The sequence below is a fragment of the Palaemon carinicauda genome, chromosome 11, assembly GCF_036898095.1.
Source record: "Palaemon carinicauda isolate YSFRI2023 chromosome 11, ASM3689809v2, whole genome shotgun sequence".
Taxonomy (NCBI): Eukaryota; Metazoa; Arthropoda; class Malacostraca; order Decapoda; family Palaemonidae; genus Palaemon; species Palaemon carinicauda.
In genome coordinates, this window is record NC_090735.1 from 9,465,209 (window position 1) to 9,477,671 (window position 12,463).

Consider the following 12,463-nt stretch of genomic DNA (forward strand, 5'->3'; position numbering starts at 1 on the left):
ATATATATATATATATATATATATATATACATATATATATATATATATATATATATATATATATATATATATATACATACATATATATATATATATATATATATATATATATATATATATATATATATATATATATATATATATATATATATATATATCATCTATGCATATTGACGGAAAGGGCCTAGGTTAGATTTCGCCAGTCGCCTCTATCCTGAGCTTTCAATTCAATGCTTCTCCTTTCATTATCTCCTACTTCGCGCTTCATAGTCCTCAGCCAGGTAGGACTGGGTTTTCCAACTCTTCTAGTGACTTGTGGAGCCCAGCTAAACGTTTGGTGAACTAATCTTCATCTACCCCACTTCATAATCTCATCCAAATATGGCACTCGAGTAATCAATCTTATAGTTTCATTTCCAATCCTTTTTCTGCCATTCAACTCCTGAAATCCTTCTGAGGGTTTTGTTCTCAAATCTGCGAAATCTATTGGGGATTGTTTCATTGTCATACCATGACTCATGTCCATAGAGTAACACCGATCTCATTAAATTCATGTCCATCGAGTAACACCACATGTCCATAGTTTCATAAAATCAAACTTTTTCTTAACTACAAAAATTTGCTCCCTACGTACATCCTGATCATGAAGATGATTCTGTCCACGACAGGGTCGTGTGCTAAATGGTTATAACGTATATATCTAAAACAATAGTTCATTCATCCTTTTGATTATATTTTCCCACACATGAAAAGATATCTTATTATTCTTACTATTATTAGCTAAGCTACAACACTAATTGGAAAAGCAAGATGCTATAGGTCCAAGGACTCCAACATGGAAATAGCCCAGTGAAGTAAAGAAACCAGGAAACTGATAGAAGGGTGTGCCTGAGTGTAGCCTACCCTCAAGCAAGAGAACTCTAACTCAAGTCAGTGGTTGGCCATGGTACAGAGGCTATGGCACTACCCAAGTGGAGAACACTTATTTATTCTAGTGTCCTAGAAGAGCTGGTGAAGAGTCTCTTCTGCCACTACCAAGTGGAAAGTAGTCACAGAATATTTACAGTGCAATAGTTGACCCTTTGAATGAAAATGATTTTTTCTGTTACTTTTGTGTTGTCAAGTGTATGAGAAACCAGGAGAACGTGTAAAGAATGTGCCAGACTATTATCAGAGGGATCCAATGTGGTAATATCTGGCCATTCAAGGGCTCAAGAACACTCTAGCGATAGTATCACAACGGGTCTATGGTGCCTTACCTAACCTACTACCCATTGAAAATAAGGGTATTCTTCAGTATTTCTTAGTGATAATTTGCGAACTGAATTCTTTAGTTTTCGCATCGGAAACCAGCGACCTTTTCTTCTAGCATTTGGTTAAGATAATTCGAAATTAACTTTCCAGTGGTGTTAATATTATTTCGCTTTTCTTATGAAAGCCGCAAATCTTAAAGACAACAACATAGTGTGAGGCTTAGAAAATTCACAAAAAACTTTGCCAAGTTAACAGAAGGTAAAACTTCATTCATTGTTTGGTAATTCTGTTTGTAGAAGACCCAATTCCTATAATCACCATTTGTTATGTTATAAACGTGTTGAGGTTTCGATTTTAATCGATAGACGGAATAAAATAGATAAATATATAGGCAGGTAGATAGACTACTTAATAGATAGGCAATTAGATAAATTGATTGATAGATAGGCAATTAGATAAATTGATTGATAGGTATATATATTGACAGAGATATAGATATATTAAAAGAGCTTTGGCAAGGCATAATCCTTATAAGATACCAATCACTAAAAGGTATAGTAATATTAGGACATTAATTAAAACATTTTTCTTTTAAAAACAATAGTTTATTGACATAAATAGTTTCGTATCATCGTCCCCTAAATGCTGTAGACGTCTTAAGCATAAGAGGGCGCTGGATTGTACTGAGGCTCTCCCTCGTAAGTGACCTCAGCCACGAAACCCGAGTCCCCGTTGACGTTGTAGGACACCTTCTGCAGGCGACCGTCGGGAAGGAGCACGTAGTAGGATCCCTGAGTGTCGTAGCCATCACGGGCTTCCTGGTGGCCGAAGTCGTTGCCCGAGTAGTCGTCCTTGACGGCGTAGTTGAAGTCGTACTTAGCTGGTTCCTGTCAGTAGAAAACAATTTCAAATCAAATGTTATAACAAATGATTTTGGATTTGATTAATTTGATTTATACTTTGAAAATAATTATGAATTTAGAGTTTATTAACTTTTTTTAAGATTTCAACTTATAACTGACCTCGTGAGATGGGGGAGAGGCGTATCCATACTGGGGCTGGGAGGGGCCACCAAAAACGGCACCCACAAGGGACAACAACAAACAAATCTGTCAGAAAGAAAACAACAGTGAATAAAAAATGTTGTTCCGATGGAATTGTGAAAGTTAAAAACCCTTTCAATTAGTTAAATCATCTGCAGTTTCAGTATAATCACTCAAACAGAACTGGTACAGAGATTGTAACTGCATTTCAATGTGATTGTTACTAAGCAATAAAAGTAATCCTGAATAAAAGAGAAAAAACTATATGTAAACGGCACATGCAAGACATGATATATAATCATTTTCGAATTAAATATAATTTTGGGAATTAAATCGATTAGAACTAGCATTAACAGCTAATCCTATTCAAAGTAAATCGTCTGAAGCGTTTTACCTTAGCGATCATGGTGAGTCTTTGGAGTGGAGTGCGATGATACAGACTTTGAACGTGGCGATATATATAGGTCTAGACCTTGGCTAAGAAGGAGGAGCCTCTTGTGGCTGCAGGAGAAAGGTCCTCCCTTCCAAAGACGTTCTTCGCTGTCACAACGCCCATCATCTGTCCTTGACATTGCCTTTCCTTAGCTCGTGGTCTGACGAGAAGAACGAATGGGATCTCTGGCATACCAATAACGCATTACTATATTATTATTATTATTATTATTATTATTATTATTATTATTATTATTATTATTATTATTATTATCATCATCATGATTATTATTAGCTAAGCTATAGCCCTAGTTGGGAAAGTAGGATGCTATAAGCCCAAAGACTCCAATAGGGAAAAAAGCCCAGTTAGTATAAATGCTCAGCTTATGATTTGATTTAGGGTATTCTCTCAAGCATTCTGGATCTAGCCATTTTAGATTGAAAGATATTTAAATAGAAATATCTTTTAAAACTTATGAAAATAATTTGATTTTCAACCCATACAAGGATTTTCAAGTACACAGGTAACTCATAATAAAACAAATCATCTATCAAAGGAAGTTGTTTTATCTCTTATAAAAGTCAGTATTGGAAGTTTATCATGTCGTATGAAGTGTACAATGCAAGGAAATATAGTATTTACAGTAATTATCATTATATTGTCCACATATATTTCGTATTCACGTGTCGGTCTCTGGATCCCCCTTCCTAGCCCATCTAGGATATTATTATTATTATTATTATTATTATTATTATTATTATTATTATTATTATTATTATTATTATTATTATTATTATTATTACTTTCTGAGCTATAACCCTAGATGGAAAAGCAGAATGATATATGCCCAAGGGCCCTAACAGGGAAAATAGCGCAATGAGGAAAAGAAACAAGGAAAAATAAAAAGTTTTAAGAACAGCAACAACATTAAAATAAATATTTCCTATATAAACTATAAAAATAGAAATTAGATAGAATAGTGTGCCCGAGTGTAACCTCAAGCAAGAGAACTCTAACCCAAAACAGTCGAAGACCATGGAACAGAGGCTATGGGACTACCCATGGTTTGATTTTGGAGTAGCTTTCTACTAGAAGAGCTGCTTACCTATAGTCAATCTCTGGCACCTTCCGAATATTCTGAGCATCCTTTGCGTTCGAATCCCTACCGGGCTGTGTTGTACAGCACCAAGTGCCGGATGTGCAATTAGTTCTGGCATCCTTATTTTTTTTTTTTTCTCTGTGAGGATCGGTCCCATTCGGCATTCAAACTACAAGTGCTGTTTTGCTGTGACCAATTTGTGGAATAATCTTCCTATCAAGTGGTTGAAATGATTGAACTGTAGAAACTCAAATGTGGAGTGGATACTTAGTAGTTGAGTCTTACTTCATAGTCCATTTGTTGGATTATATTTAGTTTTTTATTCATTTTATCTCTAGTATTTCAGTATTTGTTTCTCAATTTCTTTTTCTCGTATTAGTGTGGTATTTCCATCAAGGACTCGTGGTTTTTATAGTCCGCTTTTCTAAATAGACGCAACTTGACTTGTAATAATAATAATAATAATAATAATAATAATAATAATAATAATAATAATAATAATATGATGCATACTGCATCTAAAAAAATCATAGTTTTTCATAACTAAAACAATTTGCTCCCTACGTACTTCCTGGTCATGAAGATGATTCTGTGTACGACAGGGTCGTGTGCAAAAGGGTCAAAACGTATATATCTAAAAGATTACTTCAATCATCCTCTTTGATTCTATTTTTCCACATAAAAATTATATCGTATTATTATTATTATTATTATTATTATTATTATTATTATTATTAGCTAAGCTACAACACTAATTGGGTAAGCAAGATGCTGTAGGTCCAAGGGCTCCAACATGGAAATAGCCCAGTGAGTAAAGGAAACAATGAAACAAATAGAAGAGTGTGCCTGAGTCTTGCCTAACTCAAGTCAGTGGTTGGCCATGGTACAGAGACTATGGCACTACCCAAATGGAGAACAATTATTTATTCTACTGTCCTAAGAAGAGCAGCTAAAGAGTCTCTTCTACCCATACCAAGTGGAAAATAGTCACAGAATATTTACAGTGTAATAGTTAACCACTAATGAAAACGATTTTTTTTTTTGTGTGTTGTCAGGTGTATGAGAAAACAGGAGAACGTGTAAAGAAAGTGCAAGACTATTATCAGAGAACTATCCAATGTAGTAATATGTGGCCAGTCAAAGGACTCAATAACTCACTAGGGATAGTATCACAAAGAGTGGCTGGTTCCTTACCTATCCTGTTACCTACTGAAAATAAGGTTTTCATTCTTCAGTACGACTTAGTAATTAATTGCGAACTGAAATCTTTAGTTTTCGCATCGGAAACCAGCGACCTTTTCTTCTAGCATTTGGTTAAGATAATTCGAAATTAACTTTCCAGTGGTGTTAATCTTATTTCGCTTTCATTCTGAAAACCGCAAATCATATGGACAGCAACATACCGTGAAGCTTAGAAAATGCAGAAAAAAAAAACTTTGTCTGGTTAACAGAAGTTAAAACTTCATTTATTGTTTGGTAATTTTGTTTATAGAAGATCCAATTCTTATAAATACTATTTGTTATCTTATAAACGTGTTGAGGTTTCGATTTTAATCGATAGACGGAATAAAATAGATAAATATAGAGACAGGTAGATAGATTACTTGATAGATAGGAAATTAGATAGATTGATTGATAGATAGGTAGATATATTGACAGAGAGATAGATTAAAAGAGCTTTGGTAAGGCATAACCATTATAATATACCAATCACTGAAAGGCATAGTAATATTAGGACATGAATTAAAAAAATTTTCTTTTAAAAACAATAGTTTATTGACATAAATAGTTTCGTATCATCGTCCCCTAAATGCTGTAGACGTCTTAAGCATAAGAGGGCGCTGGATTGTACTGAGGCTCTCCCTCGTAAGTGACCTCAGCCACGAAACCCGAGTCCCCGTTGACGTTGTAGGACACCTTCTGCAGGCGACCGTCGGGAAGGAGCACGTAGTAGGATCCCTGAGTGTCGTAGCCATCACGGGCTTCCTGGTGGCCGAAGTCGTTGCCCGAGTAGTCGTCCTTGACGGCGTAGTTGAAGTCGTACTTGGCTGGTTCCTGTCAGCACAAGAAGATTTATTAATGCTAACTTTCAGAGGATTATTTCGGTTATATGTTTATAAGATAAACAGTCCATTAATCAGTGGCGACTTTCATCTTTTAATTTCTATATGAACTCTTTTATCATAGGGTTAAATGTAAGATAAGTTACCCTACATTTATCCATATGATAAAAATAATTGAAGTTTAAATCTTTTCTGATATTAATTACATATCGCTGGAAATATTTTATACCTACAAGAAGCATAATTCCATTCTTACCTCGTGAGTAGGTTGAGGGTCGTAGCCATAGGAAGGCTGCGAAGGAGCACCAAAGACAGCGGCAACTAAGGCCAAAGCCAAACAGGTCTGTTCGAAAAAGAAAATCCAGTATGATTAGATATGTAGGTCAAGGATCTGCAAAAAGTACTTCATTATTTCAAAGAACTATATAATCTTACGGGGTAACCATCAGACAGATAACTACTGAGATTACTGAAGTCTCAATGTTGAACTGGCTGACATAAGTCTTTTTGTAGTTCATATATGAAATATGTTTTGATGTTGTTTTTTGAATATTTTATTAATTATTTCTCATATCGTTTATTTATTTTATTTTTTGATTTCCTAACTGGGCTATTTTTCCCTGTTGGAGCATCTTGGTTTTAGAACTAGGGTTGTAGCATAGATAATGATAATAATAATGATAACAATAATAATAATGATAATGTTAATAATAATAATGATGATGTTGATAATAATAATAATAATAATAAGCTCATGGTTCCTATACGTGGCGTATTCCATAACAATCAATTTGAAAGAGATATCTAAGTTAATTTGTAAATCTTAATAGTAAATCCGCAATTGCTTTCATCCGTTACCTTAGCAATCATGATGAGTTACAGAGGAGGACTGATGTCATGGAATGGAGTGAGCTGCTTATATACCGGAAAAGAGAAAGGAAGTCCCTTGGTTAGAGTTCTACGAAGAGTCCCCACCACTCAGGACTACCGGTGGTTCTTGCCGACCACTGATGATAGTCTCCAGCGAAGGTCGAGTTTATGAACAAACATATCTTGCAACGGAAAGTTGACTCGTGGTTGGAATGCAATTCGTGACATAGACCTCGTTTCGACGGTCATTAACTGTCTGGACTGGGGCTTTATTGAATTCTTTGAATTTTTTTTTTTTCGGAAAACCGAATATCACCATGATCATCAAAGCTGTACTAGTCAGGGCCACCCATACTAGGTTAGTTTACTGCGAGCGATCAGATCAAAGTCTCCCGCTATCACCAATTCGCAGTGGCCAGCGTGGGGATGAAAATGGGTACTTTGAAATTTTTTTTTTTAATTTATTTATTTATTTATTTATTTATTTTTTTTTTTTTTTTTTTTTTGCGGAAAACTGAGTATTACCATGATCAGCAAAGCTATACTAGTCAGGGCCACCCATATTAGGTTGGTTTGATGTGAGCGACTAGACCAAAGTCTCCCGCCATCACCAATACGCAGTGGCCAGCGTGGTGATGGAAATGCCTAAACCTTAGACAAATCCAAGATATGTCTGAGGCCTTTGTTCTGCAGTGGATTAGGAACTGCTGCATTTGTGGTTTGTTACCCGATTTTTAAGTAACGAAAAATACCTTCGTTATTCAATGACAAGAAAAATATCAAAACAGTAGACACTAGCAGTACTTAAAATCGTCATTTTCTCGTCTTGCATAGCTGCAACGAGTCCAGATATCTTATTTCTATTATAACGTTAGGCTAAGGTACTCCGGGGTCATGAGGTCCGACGAATTTAAACCAAACTTCCTCTGAATTGGTCTTCCACAGAACCCTCTTAGAGCTAGTGGGTCCTGGTCTTCCACTATCTTGGGTTAGAGTTATCTTGCTTGAGGGTACGCTTAGAGACACTAATCTAGTAGTCTTCTGTTACTCACTTTTTTTTTTTTTTTCAACGGTGTATGCGTCAACCTTAATAGAAGGGGCACGGATGTCTGGTTTATATTATTATTATTATTATTATTATTACTATTATTATTATTATTATGTGCTAAGCTACAACCCTAGTTGGAAAAGGAAGATGCTATAAGCCCAAGGGCTCCAACATGGAAAAATTGGTTAGATGTATTCTCTTCCTCTGGATTTTTTTAACGGTGTGTAGGGCAACCTTAATAGAAGGACCGTGGATGTTTGGCTTATTATTATTATTATTATTATTATTATTATTATTATTATTATTATGTGCTAAGCTACAACCCTAGTTGGAAAAGGAAGATGCTATAAGCTTAAGGGCTCCAACTAGGAAAAACGCCCTGTGAGAAAAGGAAATACGTTGCCTTTCATTCATCTGTTCCTTTATCTTCCCCTCGAGTATTCATTTTCAAAAGCATCGTTTCTGTCCTTCCTTCGGTTTAAGTGACTATCCTGGAGGGTACTAAGCTTTGGATGGTGTGTATAAGGTATGCAGTTATTTCTTAAAGTCATAATTGCTCCATCATAAGACGCTACTCTACAGTATCTTATAGTTTTATTTCAGCTGTAACCACATTGTGGAATGATCTTCCTAATAAAGTAGTTGAATCATTGGAACTTTGGAACCTGGAACATCAGAAGTTCCACAATCAGTGGAAGTTTGGAACCTGGAGCATTAGAAGTTCCACAATCATTGGAACTTTGAGATCTGGAGCATCAGAAGTTCCATAATCAGTGGAACTTTGGAACCTGGAACATCAGAAGTTCCACGGTCAGTGGAAATTTGGAACCTGGAACATCAGACGTTCCACAATCAGTGGAACTTTGGCACCTGGAATATCAGAAGTTCCACAATCAGTGGAACTTTGGAACCTGGAACATCAGAAGTTCCACGGTCAGTGGAAATTTGGAACCTGGAACATCAGACGTTCCACAATCAGTGGAACTTTGGAACCTGGAATATCAGAAGTTCCACAATCAGTGGAACTTTGGAACCTGGAACATCAGAAGTTCCACGGTCAGTGGAAATTTGGAACCTGGAACATCAGACGTTCCACAATCAGTGGAACTTTGGCACCTGGAATATCAGAAGTTCCACAATCAGTGGAACTTTGGAACCTGGAACATCAGAAGTTCCACGGTCAGTGGAAATTTGGAACCTGGAACATCAGACGTTCCACAATCAGTGGAACTTTGGAACCTGGAATATCAGAAGTTCCACAATCAGTGGAACTTTGGAACCTGGAATATCAGAAGTTCCACAATCAGTGGAAATTTGGAACCTGAATCATCAAAAGTTCCACAATCAGTGGAACTTTGGAACCTGGAGCATCAGAAGTTCCATAATGAATTGAACTTTGGAACCTGGAACATCAGAAGTTCCACAATCATTGGAACTTTGAGACCTGGAGCATCAGTAGTTCCATAATCAGTGGAACTTTGGAACCTGGAATATCAGAAGTTCCACAATCAGTGGAACTTTGGAACCTGGAATATCAGAAGTTCCACAATCAGTGGAACTTTGGAACCTGGAACATCAGAAGTTCCACAATCAGTGGAAATTTGGAACCTGGAACATCAGAAGTTCCACAGTCAGTGGAATTTTGGAACCTGGAACATCAGAAGTTCCACAGTCAGTGGAACTTTGGAACCTGGAACATCAGAAGTTCCACAATCAGTGTAACTTAGGAACCTGGAACATTAGAAGTTCCACAATCAGTGTAACTTTGGAACCTGGAACATCAGAAGTTCCACAATCAGTGGAAATTTGGAACCTGGAACATCAGAAGTTCCACAATCAGTGGAAATTTGGAACCTGGAATATCAGAAGTTCCACAATCAATGGAACTTTGGAACCTGGAGCCTCAGAAGTTCCAAAATCAGTGGAAATTTGGAACCCGGAATATCAGAAGTTCCACAATCCGTGGAACTTTGGAACCTGGAGCCTCAGAAGTTTCATAATCAGTGGAAATTTGGAACCTGGAACATCAGAAGTTCCACAATCAGTGGCAATTTGGAACCTGGAACATCAGAAGTTCCACAATCAGTGGAACTTTGGAACCTGGAACATCAGAAGTTCCACAATCAGTGGAAATTTGGAACCCGAAACATCAGACGTTCCACAATCAGTGAAAACTTGGAACCTGGAACATCAGAAGTTCCACAATCAGCGGAACTTTGGAACCTGGAACCTCAGAAGTTCCACAATCAGTGGAAATTTGGAACCTGGAACATCAGAAGTTCCACAATCAGTGGAAATTTGGAACCTGGAATATCAGAAGTTCCACAATCAATGGAACTTTGGAACCTGGAGCCTCAGAAGTTCCAAAATCAGTGGAAATTTGGAACCCGGAATATCAGAAGTTCCACAATCCGTGGAACTTTGGAACCTGGAGCCTCAGAAGTTTCATAATCAGTGGAAATTTGGAACCTGGAACATCAGAAGTTCCACAATCAGTGGCAATTTGGAACCTGGAACATCAGAAGTTCCACAATCAGTGGAACTTTGGAACCTGGAACATCAGAAGTTCCACAATCAGTGGAAATTTGGAACCCGAAACATCAGACGTTCCACAATCAGTGAAAACTTGGAACCTGGAACATCAGAAGTTCCACAATCAGTGGAAATTCGGAACCTGGAACATCAGAAGTTCCACAATCAGTGGAAATTTGGAACCTGGAACATCAGAAGTTCCACAATCAGTGGAACTTTGGAACCTGGAACATCAAAAGTTCCACAGATAGTGGAAATTTGGAACCCGAAACATCAGACGTTCCACAATCAGTGGAAATTTGGAACCTGGAATATCAGAAGTTCCACAATCAATGGAACTTTGGAACATGGAACCTCAGAAGTTCCAAAATCAGTGGAAATTTGGAACCCGGAATATCAGAAGTTCCACAATCCGTGGAACTTTGGAACCTGGAGCCTCAGAAGTTTCATAATCAGTGGAAATTTGGAACCTGGAACATCAGAAGTTCCACAATCAGTGTAACTTTGGAACCTGGAACATCAGAAGTTCCACAATCAGTGGAACTTTGGAACCCGAAACATCAGACGTTCCACAATCAGTGAAAACTTGGAACCTGGAACATCAGAAGTTCCACAATCGGTGGAAATTCGGAACCTGGAACATCAGAAGTTCCACAATCAGTGGAAATTTGGAACCTGGAACATCAGAAGTTCCACAATCAGTGGAACTTTGGAACCTGGAACATCAAAAGTTCCACAGACAGTGGAAATTTGGAACCCGAAACATCAGACGTTCCACAATCAGTGGAAATTTGGAACCTGGAGCCTCAGAAGTTCCATAATCAGTGGAAATTTGGAACCTGGAACATCAGAAGTTCCACAATTAGTTTAACTTTAGAACCTGGAGCATCAGAAGTTCCATAATCAGTGGAAATTTGGAATCTTGAACATCAGAAGTTCCACAATCAGTGGAACTTTTGAACCTGGAACATCAGAAGTTCCACAATCAGTGGAACTATGGAACCTGGAACATCAGAAGTTCCACAATTAGTGGAACTTTGGAACCTGGAACTTCAAAATTTCACATTTTTTTAGGATGCTTTTTTGTTGAGCATGTTGACACAAGTCTCGTTTTATAGTTTATAAATGAGTGATCTATTTTAAAATTGTTAATGATTTTAAAATATTTCATATTTTTATTAATTTATTATATATAGTTTATTTGCTATTCCCTTATTTCCATTCCTCATTGGGCTACTTTCCCTGTTGGAGCCCTTGGACTTAAAGGCTTCTACTTTTCCGAAAAAAGTTGTAGCTTGGCTAATAATAATAATAATGATAATAATAATACTTTCCCTGCTGAAGGCCTTAGATTTATAGCCTTCTATTTTTCCAAAAAATGTTGTAGCTTGGCTAATAATATTAATAATAATAATAATAATAATAATAATAATAATAATAATAATAATTTCATGTCCTTCCATTTAATTTCAATCGTCATCAGGTTAACTTCAAATGTTCTTGTTGATATATGACGACCCTGTGCATCATGAGAAATAAGTTCACACCAGACAAGGTAACAAAATGAAAGTAGGCTACTTCGTAGACTTGTCTTAAGGCAACGAAGGGGTGATTAGAATTTAGAGCATTCGGTTATGTCTTCTTCCTAAATGAAGACCTTAACTGTAAGGGTTCAGAGTATAGTTCTTCATGTTTAGGAATAGTTATTATCATTATTACGATTATTATTATTATTATTATTATTATTATTGTTATTATCAGTATTATTATTAATATTATTATTATTATTATTACTTGCTAAGCTACAACCTTAGTTGGAAAAGCAGGAGGCTATGAGCCCAATGGCCCCAATAGGGAAAATAGCCTAGTGAGGAAAGGAAACAAGGAAAAATTAAATATTTTAAGAACTGTAATATTAAAATTAATATTTCCTTCATAAACTATAAAAATTTATCAAAACAAGAGGAAAAGAGATTAGATAGAATAGTTTTCCCGAGTGTACTCTCAAGCAAGAGAGCTCTAAACCAAGACAGTGGAACACCATGGTACAAAGGCTATGGCACTACCCAAGACTAGAGAACAATGGTTTGATTTTGGAGTGTCCTCCTAGAAGAACTGCTT

At 36.5% G+C, this 12,463-nt stretch overlaps 1 protein-coding gene across 1 annotated transcript; it reads right to left on the reverse strand.

Annotated features, from left to right (window-relative positions):
- Positions 1-1,910: 1,910 nt before the first annotated feature.
- LOC137649908 (pro-resilin-like) lies at positions 1,911-2,922 on the reverse strand. The gene is made up of 3 exons (XM_068382849.1): positions 2,770-2,922; positions 2,277-2,363; positions 1,911-2,141 (listed from the first exon to the last, which is right to left on the reverse strand). The coding sequence occupies exons 1-3, from the start codon at positions 2,920-2,922 to the stop codon at positions 1,911-1,913; spliced, it is 471 nt and encodes a 156-aa protein (XP_068238950.1).
- Between the last annotated feature and the right edge of the window lie 9,541 nt (positions 2,923-12,463).